The sequence below is a fragment of the Saccopteryx bilineata genome, chromosome 11 (assembly GCF_036850765.1).
Source record: "Saccopteryx bilineata isolate mSacBil1 chromosome 11, mSacBil1_pri_phased_curated, whole genome shotgun sequence".
Classification (NCBI taxonomy): domain Eukaryota; kingdom Metazoa; phylum Chordata; class Mammalia; order Chiroptera; family Emballonuridae; genus Saccopteryx; species Saccopteryx bilineata.
In genome coordinates, this window is record NC_089500.1 from 57,942,942 (window position 1) to 57,962,159 (window position 19,218).

The 19,218-nt window shown below is 37.1% G+C and overlaps 2 protein-coding genes across 11 annotated transcripts in view; one reads left to right on the plus strand and one right to left on the minus strand.

Annotated features, from left to right (window-relative positions):
• The window catches only part of RALBP1 (ralA binding protein 1), a 167,495-nt gene that overhangs the window by 110,436 nt on the left and 37,841 nt on the right, over window positions 1-19,218 (plus strand). Inside the window, exon 12 of one of the 6 annotated variants that reach the window (XM_066246965.1) lies at window positions 3,689-3,757. The exons of the other annotated variants lie outside the window; for them this stretch is intronic. Coding sequence (XP_066103062.1) covers window positions 3,689-3,742 — 54 coding nt within the window. The 3' untranslated portion in view covers window positions 3,743-3,757. Of the gene's footprint in view, window positions 1-3,688; window positions 3,758-19,218 lie in introns of those variants that run through there. 6 annotated transcript variants of the gene reach the window in all.
• Window positions 1-19,218, minus strand: part of PPP4R1 (protein phosphatase 4 regulatory subunit 1) — an 81,003-nt gene that overhangs the window by 27,914 nt on the left and 33,871 nt on the right. For all 5 annotated transcript variants that reach the window (XM_066246960.1, XM_066246962.1, XM_066246958.1 and 2 more), the window contains 6 exons: window positions 17,179-17,321; window positions 16,209-16,355; window positions 12,522-12,629; window positions 12,314-12,379; window positions 10,051-10,209; window positions 6,936-7,063 (listed from right to left, as the gene is read on the minus strand). In XM_066246960.1, coding sequence (XP_066103057.1) covers window positions 6,936-7,063; window positions 10,051-10,209; window positions 12,314-12,379; window positions 12,522-12,629; window positions 16,209-16,355; window positions 17,179-17,321 — 751 coding nt within the window. The remainder of the gene's footprint in view (window positions 1-6,935; window positions 7,064-10,050; window positions 10,210-12,313; window positions 12,380-12,521; window positions 12,630-16,208; window positions 16,356-17,178; window positions 17,322-19,218) is intronic.

Here is a 19,218-nt window from a genome sequence, read left to right on the forward strand (position 1 = left end):
GATTCCCGGTCAGGGCACACAGGAGAATCGACCACCTATTTCTCCCCTTCACCCATCTTTCTCATTCTCTCTCTTCTCCTCCCGCAGCCATGGCTCAGATGGTTTGAAAAAAGTTGGCTCCGGGAACTGAGGATGGCTCTAGGGCTTTACCTCAGTCACTAAAATAGCTCGGTTGCTAAGCAATGAAGCAATGACCCAGATAGATAGAGTCTTGCCTGGTAGGAAGTTTGCCAGGTGGATCCCAGTTGGGGTGCATGCAGGAGTCTATCTCTGCCTCCCTGCCTCTCACTTAGTAAAAATAAATAAATAAATAAAATAAAAAGAACCAATAAATGGTTATGAGGCCAAGGGGGAGAAAATGTACAACTAGAGGAAACAGAATATGCAAAGGCAAGAGTGATACAGGAGGAATTCACATTCACAAACAACGAGTTTATTATGGCTAAGAGAAGGAAACGATGGACAATAAAAACGTTGCAGAAATCACTGTGTTCCATACTAAATACCTCTGGAATTGATCCTATCAGCTATAGGAAATAATGTAGGAATGAAAAGACTTGCATTTTTAAATGTTATTTTTGAAAGACCATTCTGGAAACAGTATAGGAATCTGACTGGAGGTGAGACAAGCAGCAGAAAACACAAAAGACCAGGTGAGAGACAGTGATGACTTTTTCTGAAAGAAGGCAGTGGTTTAAGGCTACAGAAGACGTACGTAAACACATCCAAACGATCACAAAACCAACAGGAATCGTTCACTTACTGCATACTGGGGAAAAGAAGGAATCTGGGAAGATACCCAGATTTCTGGCTAGAGCAACTAATTAGACGCTGGTAGCACCAACTAAAAGTAAAAAATGCAAGAACAGTGTAATGAGAAAGCTAGTGATTTCCAGTTTGCATAGACTGAGTTAGGTATCTCTGCGGAAGGTGGTGGTAACGTCTGTGGTTAGCCACCAGAGACAGATTTGGAGGTCATCAACTTAAGAGTAATGTGTGTAGAGCTTAGATGTGAGGCTACAAATATTAATGAAGGAAAACATAAGTCATATAGAATAACAAAGACTGAAGACATTTTTCTTGTACAAAAAAATGGTAAAGCAGCATATTTTGCCCTGGCCAGGTGGCTGAGTTGGCTGGAGCATTGTCCCAATACCCCAAGGTTGTGGGTTCAACCCCTGCTCAGGGCACATATAAGAATCAACCAATGAATGCATAAATAAATGGAACAAATTGATATTTTTCTCTCACTCTCTCCTTTTCTGTAAAATCAATCAATAAAATTTCTTTTTAAAAGTTGAGCATATTTTTAGACTTAGGGAAAGAGGGTTATAAGAAATGAAGGAAATGGAGACATACAGGAGGCTGACAAAATAACTGAGAAAGCAGAAAGAATATGAGCTCAAGAACACAGATGGACAGATAAAGAGACATCTCTAAGAAACAGGAAACAGAACTAAGGATGGATATTTAGGTAAATTTGTAAGGTGAGTGTGAAGGGAAAATTAAAAGGTGCTCCCTTAAAACATTATGTGCGTTTATATATACAAAATAAAAGATACTAAACAAGAGGCCTACCGGGACTGTGCAAAAAAATGGAAGGTGTTCATCTAAATTAGTGATGCAAATAAATTAAAAACAAACAAATAAAAAAAGAAAAACATGGAAGGTGACATTAACATCTATGTAATGTCCCATACGTGTTAAATAGTCACCATACATCTCATGAAATGTGAAGATTAGGCTTAATCTAATAGTAATGTTCACAGTATTTTCAGAAACGTTTTTTAAAAACACATGACAATTATTTTTTTAAGTTTTTAAATAGATAAAAATATTTAATAAGTTATCTGATAACATACCAACACAGTGACAGCATTTCAAATTCTGGTGTTGCCCTTCCATTCTTATAGCTGTGAAATATCTAGTATGCACACATAATAAAATTCTGTTACATCTGGGAAAAGACTGAATTGCAAGTTCTCAGATTCTAACTCCAAGCCTTTTAGGGACGCAGATTCCACACTTACTCCTAATTCATAAAGAGGGATTAGCCTAGATGACCTGTGAGATCCTTTCCTTCTCCAGAACAGGTCCTGAAGCCAGTGCTGTTACGCAAAACAAATGTCTTCTATATCTGTAGGAATTATGTAATTTTTCCCAATTAAGTTGTTCTTATTTATTTCTTTGGGCACATGCGAGAGACAGACAGGAAGAAGGGAAAGAGATTAGAAGCATCAAATCATATTAATTGTGGCATCTTAGTTGTTCAGTGATTGCTTTCTCATACATGCCTTGACCGGGGGCCTCCAGCTGAGCCAGTGATCCTTTGCTCAAGCCAGCGACCTTGGGCTTCAAGCCAGCAACCATGGGATCATGTCTATGATCCCACGCTCAAGCCGGTGACCCTGCACTCAAGCTGGTGAGCTCATGCTCAAGCTGGATGGGTCCAAGCTCAAGCCAGGAACCTCGGGGTTTTGAACCTGGGTCCTCTAGGTCCCAGGCCAACGCTTTATCCACTGGACCGCTGCGTGGTCAGGCTAGGCTGTTCTTATTAAAAGACACACGTTTTGTTTTAAAGATCAATAGTCGAATAATTGGCAAAATGTGAATAAAGTTTTTAGATAACAGTATTGTCTCTATGTTGATTTCTTAATTTTGGTAATTGAACTGTGTGGTTATGTACTAATTCATGTTTCTGTTTGGAGGAAATACATAGTGAAATAGTTAAGAAAGAGAAAAAAGAATATCATGTCTAAAATTTATTCTCAAAGAATCCAGGAAAAAATAATAATAAAGCAAATATGATAAGATGTTGACATTTGAAAAATATGGGTCAAGGGTAGATAGGATTCTTTGAGTTATTTTTGCAGTTTTTCTGAAATCATGCAAACTAAATTTTTTAAATTATAGTAACAATGTATTGTTTTGTGGAGGTGCAGAATAAATGAATAAAACTTGTGAGGCTTCATCTATTATAGGGGTCGGGAACCTATGGCTCGCGAGCCAGATGTGGCTCTTTTGATGGCTGCATCTGGCTCGCAGACAAATCTTTAATAAAAATAATAATGTTAAAAATATAAAACATTCTCATGTATTACAATCCATTCATTTCCTACCACTCATGTTCATGGTTGTGAGTGGCTAGAGCCATTCACAGCTGTCCTCCAGGATAACACCAAATTTTTATTGGATAATATGTAATGTACATGGGTCGTTGTATGGCTCTCATGGAATTACATTTTAAAATATGTGGTATTCATGGCTCTCTCAGTCAAAAAGGTTCCCGACCCCTGATCTATTATCTAATGATTTTTAAAAAGTTCCATTTAAAACATACAGAAAAAAACAAATTAAAAAGCCATTCAGTATGTAGAAACATACCAACATCCTGAAGTTCCTTGATTACTATAGTATTTTCACCTTATCATTAAATTTTAATATTAAAATTAATTAAGAATACAAAATTTTAATATTCTTAGCAGAAAAAAAAGAATGGCCAGGTCATTTTATTTGACTAATGTAAAATTATTAGCCCATCCAAACTTATAGGTATATGAATAACAGTTGCTTCAAATTGTCAAAAATATAAATCCTTTAAATACTGATTTTTTTTCCTAGACCTGGATAACAGTCAATGCAAGATCAAGCTCCTAAGTGCCAAAATTCTCATATTCTTAATTGTCAGACTTCCAAATGCCACTACACAAACAATTTTGAAAATTATGATTCTGCATGGTGAGAATTATCCCCTAAGACATTGTAGACAACAAGAGCACCAGAGGTAAGCCATAAATTTTTCTCAAAAAGAACTTTGTTTTCTTTATAATTAGTTTATAATATCCTCATAGTTCCTGACTGGAGACCATGGGCCTAGAAAATAAATATTCACATAAGTATTTCAAGGAGAAAATAACCTATAGAATAACTAGTGAAAGATGTACTGTATCCTGAGATAAACGCAGAGAACACTCTCTAAGATACATCATTCAAGTACTGTGAATTAACTAAATGAAGTTTTAACCTCAGTAAAAGACTTCTGAAGTTGTACCAATAACAATTTTACCTTCACATAGTTGATGTTAAGCAAAACTGACAAAAACTAGTGTAAATGGCTCAATTATTTAAGGTTTTTAAAATATATTTCCTTATAATAATTCATTTAAGATTTATTATGTGCCAACTATGAGCTAGGCCCAGTGAAGGTGTCAGTGTATACAAAGATAAAAAAACTAGGATCTGCTATAGATGGACTTGTAGTCTAGTGGGTGACATGGACAAATACACAATGGACAAGATAATATTGCGCTGGCCTGGTCCTCAGTGGATAGTGTCATTCCTGCACTCCGAGGTTTCAGGTTCAATCCCTAGTCAGGGCACATACGAAAAGCAATCAATGAGTGCAAAACTGTATGGAACAACTAAGTAGAACAATGAGTTAATGCTTCTCTCTCTCTCTCTCTCTCTTTTCCTCCTCTCGCTCCCCCTTCTCCTGTCTCTCAAATCAATGGAATATTTTCTTAAAAATTAGTGTTCTCATTCCAATCCTATTGATAGCCAGATGCAAAAGCTATGAATTTCCTGAAAAACACAAGGAAAGATTCTTGGAGGCAGTGAGTCCGGAGACAGAAACACACCGACACGGGCTGTGCTGGGGTATAAACGGGACAGAGGACTTCCCACAAAGAAAGCAGGGAGAACCAGTGAACAATATATTTGTTGGTTTGATGTAATTTAGAAATACAAATTTGAATGTTTAACTCTGCTTCTTAAAGTAGCCTTTATTAACACCTTCAAAGAACCATTAATAGCCTAATCTGGGATGAGTGAAAGATAAATTTTGTATAAAAGCAGATGTTTATAATCAATAAATGCTTCTAAGAGTGTTAAGTTATATTAAATGTTTCCAGGATCAGATGAAACAAAATATAATTAGTAAGAAGTAATGGAAATATATTACCAAAGACTTGTTTAGTTTGTGAGGTATTCGAGAAATTTGAATTCTAGGAAACTGAGAGGTCCTTGAGAACAGGAATCCAGTTCTCTATTTCTATCTATAGTAGCTAGTTCTTAGTAGGTGCTCAATTAATTTTTGCTCAACCAATCTATCAATCAATCTTAAATAACAAAATGACAGTTTTAACACAGCTTGAAAGAAAAGCCAGTGCAGTATATATATAAGAGAGGGCAAGCTAACGGTTATGAGATTAATAATATAAAGGATGACTCTTTTTGAACCTACAAAGTAAAACTATACAGAAAGTTGTATACCATTTCACACAAGTCCTTCCTTCATCAGGAACTCTCTTCCCTCCCCTACACCATTAACACAATTCAATAAACTCAAATAAAATAGTGAAAATAAAAAACTACAAAGAGTACTGACTTGACATTAAGACATATCTCATTAAAACAGAAGAGAAATTAAGGTTTGTAGCTAAAAAATAACTACCTTTAAATAGTTCTACCAATAATGTCTGTATTATATACCAGCAGTCAGCAAAACTACTATCCAAGATAGCCACACCAACTCTTTTCATCAATCAAGTTTTACTGGAACAGAGCCAAGCCCATCTGTTTATGTACTGTCCATGTCTGCTACACACGGCAAAGGCAGGACTGAGCAGCTGGGCCAGAGACCAAAAACATTAATTATTTGGCCTTTTACAAATGTTTGCTTACCCTTATCCTATGCAATTCTCTGTAAATTCTTATTTTCACTTTTTAGACTGTCTTCAGATTTAAAGATAAATAAGTTACATCATAGCTTTTGTACAATTATAGTGAAAAAATACATTGACTTTCAAAATGAGAAACAGATATTTCCCCCACCCCCAATCAATGTTTTTGTCAAATTCCTTGTAGCAGCTGTTTTCAAAAGAACAGACTGTGTTTGCTAGGAAGGCAGGTTTAGCGTGAGTTTTCTTCCTTTACAAAAAACAGTACCTCAGGTTTGTTTGGCTATTCAGCAGGACAGTAGGAGAACTGGCAAAAAGGTAAAACAAGGCAGCAGAGAAGAAAGGAAGAACTGCCAAATCAAAACACCAAGAAAGCAAATATCACAGTATCAAGACCTACAGAAGAAAATGTCCATTAGCATCATGACAAGGGAAGATGACACTGGTAACTCAAGCATTATAGCAGGGACTGTTTCAAAAACAGGTAATCAATTATTTCAAGTGCACACCTGCAAAAGTTTGTGTTTACTTCCCATGCACTAAACGGTTTGACTTGCTTTTTCCCTACGTACATCCCCCTATATTATAATAAAGAAAACTAAAACTCAAAAGTTTAAAATGCAAAACAAATTTAAAAATAAAAATTAGTGTTGTCCTTTAAGTTTCATGTTAAAACCTGTTGTCCTCTTACATTAACACTTAAAACTGATATCCTAGTTAACCAGTTATACTAATTTGGTGCTAGTCATTAAAATACTTTCCTCCTCAACTGAGATAAATCATTATTCTGCAGATAGAAAATCAAAGATCTACAATTAAATAACTGACCAGAAGGAAAAATAATAGTAAGAAATGGACTGTATACTAAAACATATTCCTAAATTAGGTTTTACTCCTTAAAAAAACAAACCCTTTAAATTGTATAACCATTACTCATATATTGTAAATGTCAACAGTTTAGTAGATAATTTATTATGTAAACTTATTCCAAACTACTGTTGAATCTATGGTTTGTAGTTTCCTATGTGCTGTTACCAAGCTAAGTGTCTCTCATGCATCTCTATCTCCCCATTCAATATACAACCAAAGCAACATTTAATAAATGTATTTAAAATAGAATTATAAAAATATTTGCCAAGTTATATAATCAAGAGAAACAGTAAACTCTACAAAAGGAACACTTATTACAAAATAGTGAAATAGAAATAAAATATTCCCATGCAGTAGAACTGGAAAGCCAACTTAAAAAAATTATACCTATTTTTGTCCTGTACTGATGTATCTTCTGCACTTTTGCTTTCTTCTTTAAAATATTGGCCTGAGCTAGATGGATTAGCAAAAGTAGATATGAAAGGTCCCAGAGATTGAAAAGCTGCTTGGCGAACCTAGGACGAAAAGAAGTCATAAAACATAAAAATAAGAGATTATTAATAATCTACTTTCCATACACCAAATGAATGTGTAAAATAAAGTTTTTCTAAAAGAAACCCAGATTCAGAACTACAAATCAATCTTCAGCTAGAATTTAAAGTTTTTTATAAACTTTTTTTTTTTTTACTTTCAATATTTTTTAGCCTGGCTTGAATACTGAAACCATGAGTACATGAACAAGATCTTATAAAACACTTAATTACATGGAACAAAACTAAAGAAAGTTCTGTTGTGTTTCAGGAGCCAAAGAATGAATAAAATCAAGATGCCAAACAGAAAACATTAATAAAGTCCACAAAATGGATTTATTTAATGTTTTTAGGTAGGAAAGACTGCAATTCATTCACTATAAGGAAGCAAAACACACTTATGAAATGTATGAAAAACACACATGTATGAAACTACACACACACTCATTAGAAATATAATACTGATTTAAATAAAATATATTTCACAAAAATTATTATCAATGAATGTCTCAAGTAGGAGAGCTGAAAAGGCTATATAAACTCATTTCCTATTGTGTTCCTGCATTATGTGTGTAATCAAGATTAAAAAACACAAACATTTAGAAAGGAGAGAGGTTTTATGGGAGGAAGCAGAAGGATGGGAACAATCTGACAAAAGCAAGTATCATGGGAAAAACTATAAACCAATTTTGCCAAAATGAGATTATACACCTTTCGGGTGTAACAATGCCTTTTCCAAGTCTTAAAATGAGGATTACACGCTAAGTATAAATTTTACAAAGGCAAATACATGTCAAGTATTCCTATTATTGGTATTTCCTGCTCGGAGTAGCAGTGACAAAATGATTCAACTTATTTAAAACAAAAAAGACTAGAATAATATGCAGGATAGCAAAAGGAATAGTGTGTATGACTTACAGACTTTTCCTCTTTATACTTCCATAAAAGCATAAAGGGTAACGTTTACAATTTACGTGAGTTTAGACTACTCTGCATATTGTCAAAACTCTGAGCCTGTCTCAAATAGGTACAGTTTAAATATACCTCAAACAACTGAAATGTAAGGAATCCTTCATTTTAAGATAAACCTATTCCCAAATTAAAAGGAAATACTGCAAGTTGCTCCAGCCAAAACAATGACAAAGTAGTTAAAATTTCAAAATGAAAACTTCAAATAAGCTACATAGTCTTTTCTAATAATCTTATAATATAAAAACATAAAAATAGTACTGAGGCTTAACTGTCTTTTCCTCTATGTAGATTTTGTTTTGAAAATGAATGTGGTGAGATTCTGAGACCAACTTCTGACATCACAGCATAAGAAGCTCCACTGACCCACACTCCCCAATGAAATGGAGGGAAAATCCACTATTTAGTACCTCTCGAAAAGGTCCTAAGGGCAAACAACAAATTAAGGAATCAAGAAAATGCAAAAAAAAATTGAGTAAAATATTTTTGAGAGTTTGTGGTATCTGAAACAAGACCAGCTGAGCTCTGGGTGGCAGAGCTTGCACTGAGACTGCTATAGCCAAGAACAGAGGACCCGGGGCCCCCAGCTCCCAGCTGAAGGGTTGCAGCATTTCTTGCCCAGCCCTTAGCTATCCGTTGCTGGGATTGGGTCCTGGGCAAGTGCAGTGGAATGGTGAGGGCTCCTTTCCTCCACCTAAGGCCCATTAGTGGAATAGGGACTTTATCTGGGACACTGCTTTCAAATAATTCTGACGTCCCAACAGCCCATACCCCAGCTCATGAGGTCAGAAGACATCAGCCAAGAGAACCTCAAGCTGGTGAACTTCCCACTCCTACCAAAATGCTCTCATCCCAAGGTGACTGTGGGAATACTCAAAGCTCTGCCCGAAGAGGGGAAATGAGAATCCACGAAAGTAGTTCACCAGTCACTAAACAAATAACAATTCCAAGCCCCAGAGAAGGGTACCAATACCTGAATTTGCTATAATATATCACCTCACAAAAAATTACAAGTCATGACACGAAACAGAAGAATACCTTGGGAGGAAAATTAGGTAACGGGGACAATGTGTGAGAAAAGTAAGATGTTGGACCAAATAAAGACTAATAAAGAGAAAGAAATTTAAAAAAAGAACCAAATGGAAATTGTGGAGTTGAAAAGTACAATAATTAAAATAAAACTCACTATATAAATTCAACAATAGATCTGAACTGACAGAAAAAATAGTGACTACAAGGCAGATCATGTAACTTATACAAGACAAAAAACAGAACAAGGGAGTAAGAGGAAAAATAAACACAACCTCAGAATGTGGGACACCATTTAAGCACACCAACAAACTGTATGTGTAATAGGAACACCAGAAGGAGAAGAGAGAGAAGACAAAATATTTGGAAGAAGTAGACAATCTGGATAAACCTATAACAAGTGAAGAGATTAAATTAGAGATAAAAAAGACTAGACCCACAAAGAAAAGTCCAGGCCCAATGGCTTCACTGCTGAATTCTATCTACTAAACATTTAAGAGAGAATTACTACCAACTCTTTACAAATACTCCCAAAATGTAGAGGAGTAGGGAACACTTCCCAACTTGTTTTTTGATGTCATTATTAGCCTGCTAAGCAAAATGATGAAAAAGCCATCAAAGGAAACTACCATTACCCTCATTTATGAATATAAAAATCCTTAACAAACTAGCAGAATCCAGCAACATATAAAGAACTACTACACTAGGACCAAGTGAGACATTCCAGAGATGAAGGTTAGTTTAAAATCTGAAAACCAATACACAAAATCATAGCAGTGGAGTGGACCTGTTTTGTATTTTAACAGAAAGTTTGTCCTGTTTAATAAAAACAGTACAGTTATCTATTGTCTACTCCTAGAAGTATTAATAACATTCCTTAAATTATAAATTATATCTTAAATTATAAAATCCAAATGTTTGCTATAAAATATTATTACGTATTTTACAAAAATGATCATTAAACAAAATCCTACCCAACGTGAAGGATCACTGATCAAATTAATAAATAGTGCTGATAATTTAGTCCGTCGGATTTCCTGACATGTTGCACATGAAACCGCCATGAAGCACTCAGCACACGCTTTCCGGACTCCCCATACATTATCAGAACAAAGCTGGAAAAACCTGGGCAGCTGGGCAAGAATAGTGTTTTGTTAGGCAGACAAACAGTTTCAGTACAGGCATACCACGCTTCACTGTTCTTTGCTTCACTATGAGTCACACACTGCATTTTTTACAAATTGAAGGTTTGTGACAACCCTGTATCAAGCAAGTCTATCAGTGCCATTTTTCCAACAGGCTCAGATGATGGTTAGCATTTTTTAGCAATAAAGTATTTTTTTTATTATTATTTTGTGTGTGTGTATTTTTCTGAAGTCAGTAGCAGGGAGGCAGAGAGACAGACTCCTGCAAGGGCCCAACCGGGATCCACCTGGCATGCCCAATAGGGGGCGATGCTCTGCCCATCTGGGGCATTGTTTCATTCCAGCCGGAGACATTCTAGTGCCTGAGATGGAGGCCATGGAGCCATCCTCAGCGCTCGGGCCAACTTTGCTCCAATAGAGCCTTGGCTGTGGGAGGGGGAGACAGAGAGAAAGGAGAGGGGGAAGGGTGAAGAAGCAGATGGGCGCTTCTCCTGTGTGCCCTTGTAGGGAATCGAACCAGGGACCTCCACACGCCAGGCTGACGCTCTACCACTGAGCTAGCCGGCCAGGGCCAGCAATAAAGTATTTTTAATTAAGATATGTACATTGATTGTACAATTGGTACAATAGTAAGTGCTATTGCACATTTACTAGATTATAGGATAATACAAATATAACTTTTATAAGCAGTGGGAAACCAAAAAATTCACGTGACTCTTTTTATTGTGATATTTACTTTATTGTGGTGGTCTGGAACCAAACTCATAGTACGTTTCAAATATGCATGTAGTTAATTTCATTTTCTACTCTTACAGTGTTTTAAAGTATTTAGATTGTAACAAAATTCAGAAGGCCTGTTTAGTATTAATACTCAGTAATTTTTAAATAAGCTACATCTAACTCACAATATCACTGGCTAAGATAAAGCAAAACACTCCCAACAAATACAGCTTAAATGTTATTATCCAAGAGCTTATATCTAAACTTACTTTGTATAATAGATGATTTGGAAACTCTTAAAGTATGTTATGGAACATTAAGCATATATAGTCTATGAACTAACCATTTAAAAATAACCTGCTGTGGATTTGTCACTAAAAGACTTGAGGGTTAATAAATATTAATTTGAATAAATAAGAATTGATTTGTTTAATAAGAATAGGAATGTAAAAATTGATCAGTGGTGCCTGACCAAGTGGTAGAGCAGTGGATATAGAGTGCCAACCTGGAATGCTGCAGACCCAAGTTTGAAACCCCAAGGTCATCAGCTTAAGTGTGGGCTCACCAGCTTGAGAGTAGGATCATAAACATGACCCCACGGGTTGCTGGCTTGTGCCCAAAGGTTGCTGGCTTGAGCAAGGGGTCACTGGTTCAGCTGAAGTCCCCCCCGGGGTCAAGGCACATATGAGAAAGCAATCAATGAACTAAGGTGCTGCAATTATGAGTTAATGCTTCTCATCTCACTTCCTGTCTGTCCCTCTCTCTCTCTCTAAAAAAAAAATAATAATAAGTAAAAATAAAAATTGATCCATGGTTCTTACACATATTTGCATTATTAACAAACTATCAAAAACACAGTTCAGATTACAGAAATTTACTTTCCCCCCCCTTCTTTTTCAAGTGACAGGAGGGGAGATTGAGAGACAGACTCTCGCATGTGCACCAACTGAGATCCCCCGGCAACCCCCATCTCTGGGGTAATGTTTGCAATCGAGCCATTTTTAGCACCTAAGGCAGAGGCTTCATGGAGCCATCCTCAGCACCAGGGCTGATGTGCTCTCGAACCAATCGAGCCATGGCTGCAGAAGGGGAAGAAAGAAAGAGAAAAAGAAGGGGAAGGCAGAGGGGTAGGGAAGCAGATGGTCACCTCTCCTGTGTTCCCTGACCAGGAATCAAAGCCGGGACATTCACATGCTGGGCTGACACTCTATACCACTGAGCCAACCGGCCAGGGCCTATTCTTAAAGTCCTATTATCTTTCTGGTTTGCACTTGTGAAACTGTTAATAAAATCTAGGAGTAAATATATACCTTTTAAACTTTATGTGCTGTTTGTAATGCATTGCTTACTCCTGCATTTCTATGATACTTACCAGCATTTCCTCAGTAGCTTGCTGGCCAACCACACTGCAAATATCTCCAAAATTGGCAGCGCAAACCTGACAACAAAAGCACCACTGACATTTCAAAATATTACCCATGAAGGTCTTTAAAAATAATCATTTAAATTTCATATATCAATATACATAGTAACCACTAGAACCATGTCCTCTTGAACAAACAAAAATGACTAACAAATACCTTTCGAACGTGAAACATTCTGCAATCACAGCACATCTCACAAAATCTAGGGAGGATAAGACGCTCTGTAATATCCTTCCCCACCATGGGAGCCATTTTGCACATTATCTAAAATAAATATGAACAAAAACACAGTGAAAATATCTTCAAACAAGACTTTTCCAATTAAAGTTTGCTAGTTTATTACAAGTATATAATTTAAGTACATGTAAAATAGGACATGGCATCAGTACAAAACATTAATAAAACATTCATCTTATTTAAGTTGAAGACAGAAAAATAGATATTAACTACTACCAATAAAATCAATCAATAATTACAGAGAAAATCCTTAAAATTTCCTGTCTACAGTTTCAATCTTATCAATCATTTTACCTGACAACTTTAAAAGCAAAACCACCTACATCCTCTCAGTAAAACAATAAATGTTGACTGTTTAAAGGAAAAGATTATTCATAAGAAGGATCTGGGTTTAGAATATCTGCACTGCTAAGAAAAGACTACCAGGAGGCAGTCCTTCCCGTACTGCCTTACGAAGTCCTGTTTTAAATGAAAGCTGTGCATACCGGAACCAGCTTGGTTCCCAGGAAGGCAAGGACACAGTGCTGATATGCACAGTTCAGTAAACACAGTTCCAGGCAAAATGAGGACAAACTGTTTGATAACTAGTCCAATGTTATTGAAGTAAATTTCCCCCACTGTTGGTATAGAAAGAAATCTGGTGATTTGTCATCATTTATCTATTCCATCCACTCTCAGCCATGCAAATATGAAAAGTTAAAGGCGTAGAGATAAGAAAAAAAGCTCTACTCATATATGACATGATTGTCTGCATAGAAAATCCCAAGGCATCTATAAAGAAGCCACCACAACAAGTGAGCTTAGGAAGTTTGCAGGACATGTGTCAGAATACAAAAATCAAATGTGTTTCTATAAATCTGCAATGAACAAATGGAAACATTTAAAAACAGTTACTCATAACTGTTAAAAACCATGAAATCTAACAAAATACATACATGATGTCTACTAAAAGTACAAAACACTGATGAGATGAATAAAAGCCCTAAGTAAATGGAGAGAGCTACCATGAGTTGTCAAGCTGGCAATTATTCCCTAATTGATCTATAGATTCAACACAATCCCTATCAAAATCCCAGATTCCTTAGAACTAGGTAGACCACCTACCTTGCCCAAAGCCAGTTGCTTTTCGATTCCTTACTGTTTCTAAGAATTTCCAAGCCCTCAGTTAAAGACCCAAAGTTATACTATATCACTGACCTATCATAATTAAATTTACTAGAATTATTCCACAGATAGAAAACAACCGGGGATCCTGGGATTGCAAAACATGACAAAGTAAGCATAAATCAATGTAGGAGATCACAGGTTTCACACTAGCACTGGATACAGTCTTTTCACTATAATTATAATGCTTTAGCAGTGTTAAATCTCATCAGTGTTAAACTCTGCTCAGTAATAAACCAAGTGATGCCAAAACTAACTTCTCTTAACTAGGAACCTGTAAAATTAAAAAAAGAAATAAAATCTGTTTTAGAACTTGACAGAGGTGGTGGTGGCACAACATTGTGAAAATACTGAATGTTACTTAACTATACACTTTAAATGGTTCATTTTTTATTATGTGAATTTCACTTCAGTAAAAGTGGTATTACCAGAAAAAATATCTAAACATATCATTAACTGGTACCTGAGTATATGAAAATAAAATAATGAAATCAAGGAATTTCCAAGGGAAATGGACTAGAAAGATGACAAATTCATCCTATTAATGATTCAAAAGTACTATAAAATTTTGGTTTGATTTTTTTCATATCAACAAAGATGCAATTATATTATTTTAGGTTTAAATAGTACACTCTCACTATCCAAACAGATTCAAGTAAATTTTCAGATGGATTTATCAGTTTTCTAATTTATTTTCAGATTCTTATTACCATCTGAACTCAGAAATCATAGATGTAAACTGCAACAGATACTACTATATATTCTAATTTATGTTCTATTTATTTATTTATTTATTTATTTATTTTTATATAGAGGAAGTGAGGGGAGGAAGAGTGGGCGAGGTGAGGGGGGAGAGGGGGGGGCACCAATTCATTGCTCCATGTAGTTGTGCATCCACTGACTGCTTCTCATACGTGCCTTGACTGGGAACTGAACTGGCAACCGCAGGCTCAAGTGGGCAACCTCATAATAGAGCAAGCAACCCTGAGTTCAAGCTGGTGACCCTGGGCTCCAGCCAGATACCCTGGCAATCCCAGGCTCCAGCCAGATACCTTGGCAGCCCTGGCTCCAGCTGGTGACTTTGGGTCTTGAACTGGGACACCTCAGCACTTTGAGTCATAGATTTATCTACTGCACCGCCACCAGTCAGTCTTCATGCCCTATTTTTGATGGCCCTCTACCAAAATATTTGCCGACCGTGTTAAGAAAATAAAACCCAGAAAACTTACAAGTATACTTGACTTTATTATGTGCATAATGAATTAATCTGTTTATCATTAATAATAATTTATATCATACATCATATCATAGTAAAATTACTTGCTGGTCTATCCTTCCCCCAAAGACCATACTCTCGAGGACAGGAGCCAAGTATTACTATTCTTTCCTACACTGCTAATGCCTAGAAAAGTGTTCAATAAAAGTAAAAGGGTTCAGATGTTTCTTCATTCAATACAGTTGGTTTTAACTGCACTGGTTATTTCTCCCATCTTATTTTTCCATTTTGACAAAATAATAAAATGTACACTTATGTACTTTCATGCTGTACATTTTGCTTTTTAAAGTCCAGTGACAGAGCCTGACCTGTGGTGGCGCAGTGGATAAAGCGTCGACCTGGAAATGCTGAGGTCGCCGGTTCAAAACCCTGAGCTTGCCCTAGCCGGTTGGCTCAGCGGTAGAGCGTCGGCCTAGTGTGCGGAGGACCCGGGTTCGATTTCCGGGCAGGGCACATAGGAGAAGCGCCCATTTGCTTCTCCACCCCTCCGCCGCACCTTCCTCTCTGTCTCTCTCTTCCCCTCCCGCAGCCAAGGCTCCATTGGAGCAAAAATGGCCCGGGCGCTGGGGTTGGCTCTGTGGCCTCTGCCTCAGACGCTAGAGTGGCTCTGGTCGCAACATGGCGACGCCCAGGATGGGCAGAGCATCGCCCCCTGGTGGGCAGAGCGTCGCCCCCTGATGGGCGTGCCGGGTGGATCCCGGTCGGGCGCATGCGGGAGTCTGTCTGACTGTCTCTCCCTGTTTCCAGCTTCAGAAAAATGCAAAAAAAAAAAACAAAAAAAACCCTGAGCTTGCCTGGCCAAGGCACATATGGGAGTTGATGCTTCCAGCTCCTCCCCCTTCTCTCTCTCTGTCTCTCCTCTCTCTCTCCCTCTCCTCTCTAAAATGAAAAAAAAAAAAAAAAAAAATTTAAAGTCCAGTGACAGAGCCATCTAATTTCCAGTTGCCTGGCACAACAGCGGGCCCACAGAAAATGCACCTTTTCCCTTATATGCATATGTCTCTTTCTAGCCAGTCATTCTATTTCAAATTCATTTAATTTGTGGCTACTTTGACACCTAATACATATAAATCCTATAGCACATAATGTAGCATATTTATTGAGCACCTCCTATTAGTCAATAGTGACTAATTACTACCTAAATTGAAAAATGACATTCTACTTACAGCCACAGCTTCTGTTTTCACATCGTCATTGCTATCTGGGGCAGTCAGCTCTATGAGGACGGGGCACACTTTGGTCTCCACATCAAATCGTTCAATCAACTCTTGCTCCAGCAGAGCCAACAAAGCTGCCTGGCTTGTTTTTCTTACCTAGGAAAAAATTAACAGTACAAAGTACATAAATGATATATAGCAAAACTCTTATCACTTGACTCTTTTTTTTGACAAAGAGAGTCAGAGAGAGGGACAGACAGGGACAAACAGACAGGCAGGGAGAGAGATAAGCATCAATTCTTCATGGTGGTACCTTTGTCGTTCAATGATGGCTTTCTCGTATGTGCCTTGACCGGGGGCTACAGCAGAGCAAGTAACCACTTGCTCAAGTCAGCAACCTTGGGCTTCAAGCTAGCGACCATGGGGCCATGTCTATGATCCTATGCTCAGGCAAGCTGGATGATATTGTGCTCAAGCCTGTGACCTTGGGGTTTTGAACCTGGGACCCCTGTGTCCCAGTCTGATGCTCTATCCACTGTGCCACCACCTGGTCAGGCTCTATCACTTGAATTTCATACAACTAAAGACTTATCATCTCAACTGGTAAAACCATGCAAATAAAAATTTGTGGCTATTTTCAAGTATTGCAAAGATAAAACCTGACGGATTGCGTAATAACAAAAGTGGAACAAAAAATCCATCTTGCAAAATGTCTCACCAAAGAAACTGTTTGAAGGACCCCTATGAAGGAGCCAAGTAAGGATGCAGCTACAAGGCATTGTATATAACGGCATTAAGGAAACCTCCGAGAATTGCCAAACTCTCAACATATCTTGTCTAAGAAAAATAGCTGTTTGAAATATACAATACCAACATCAAACAGGAGAAAGAGATTCAAATGAGACCACCTAGGTTTGGCCATTCTACATATATTATCTTATATAAATTTCCATTAAAAACACGTATATGGCATTCTTACCTGATTATTCTGATCTGCGAGATATCTAACCACAATGGGTAGTAAGTATTTGGAGAAAGCATATGGGATTGAAGGCCGGTTTTCTTGACAAAACAATGCAATATGAGGCACCTGTTCCATCAGCTCTGCTCTCACAGTTGGTTCTATTGAAATAATAGAAGTGTGAGCAAACATTCACCACAATAACAAAATCTTTGTCTGAACTTGAGACTACTGAGAAAAGGTTTAGATTTTCATCCTCAGCATAAAAAAGACATGCAAGATGTTCTCTAACTCTGTAATCCTTTTCACATCACACACAGGTCACTCTCATGAGTTAAAGGAGGATCCTGCCCTCCTCCCAGCCTTGTATCTTCATAGCATGCACTTAGTATGCGATTATTTCCTATAATAATTGAATTAATGTATTCATCACCTACATTGTGCCACACTGTGCTAGATATTAAATATCCAAGTCACATCAACAATAATATATTATTATCTATAAGCTCTAATATTTAAAAACCTCCTAGGACAAGTCATAAAGACTGGCTTCTAATCTAAAGTTAGTCAATGAATGAAGGATTTACAGTTAGACTTATCTAAGACCTCTCAGGTATATGAATATCGAAGGAAACCAATTTTTTAAAAATAGCAAATAACTTGCAAAGCCAAGTACATATGGCATATTTAAATTTAACAAATGTGGCATTTGAAATCTCTGGGTTTCAAGAGATGAACTATCTAGTAAGTAATGGTGGGAAAATCAGCTAGTTATATCAGAAAAAAAAGATTGTCTTGTATACACTAACATTAATTCTAGGTGAATTAAAGTTTTAAGTTTTTTTTTTTTAAAGATCAAAAGCACTAAAAGACAGTATTTTTTCAAAATGTTTAATCTTGATATGAAAAGCCTTTTCAAGGCAAACAAATCCAAAAACTAAAAGACCAGCAAATTTCACTTTATAAAGGCCTCACTACAGACAACAGATACTCAGATGAAAGGCAAAACTGTAAGAAAATACACAAACAAGAAAGTATTGATGATGAAATATACAAGGAACCTCATGGTTACAAGAAAGAAAATAGGACATGACTAGGCAATTCACAGAAGAAATACAAGTGACTGACATGATGGACTATCAATACAAGCCATTATATCAGACCTAATTAGAACTCTGGCACCTATTACTAATATTATTAGTTACCTTAAGGTAAATATGCATGAATATACCCAGAAGAACTTTGGATTTCAGTAGACAAGTAAAATTATTAAAACTATCAGTAGAAAATGGACTAGCATCTTACAAAGCTGAGTCTTACCCACAAACCAATTTTGCAATTTCGATTACACGACTGTGTTAGACAGTATTTGAACAAAATAAGAGCGCTATTTTAAAAAGTAAAAACTGCCTGGCCAGGTGGTGGCACAGCAGATAGAGAGTCAGACTGGGATGCGGAGGACCCAGGTTCGAAACCCCGAGGTTGCCAGTGCCAGCTTGAGTGTGGGTTCATCCGGCTTGAGTGGAGGCTCACCAGCTTGAGCGAGGGGTTGCTGGCTTGAGCGTGGGATCATAGACATGACCCCATGGTGGCTGGCTTGAGTCCAAGGTGGCTGGCTTGAGTCCAAGGTTGCTGGCTTGAGCAAGGGGTCACTTGCTCTGCTGTAGCCCCCGCCCATTAAAGCACACATGAGAAAGCAATCACTGAACACCCTAAGGAGCTGCAAAGAACTGATGCTTCTCATCTCTCTCCCTTCCTGTTTGTCTGTCTCTATCTGTCCCTTTCTCTGTTTCTGTCCAAAAAAATTAAAAACAAAGAAAAACTTTAAAAAACAGACATATGGCCTGTTTTCCCCCACTAATCTTAAAGTTGCTAACAATGGACACTAATATATATATTTTGAGGGTAAAGAAGAAGACAAGTTACCATTTTAGTTAAGAATGATATCAGTAATTTTTTTTTCTTCAAAGTCCCGTGTAGGCAAATAAACCAATAGAAGAAACAGTACAAAAAAGACCCATGCACGTACAGACAACTGATTCATTAAAAGGTGAAAAG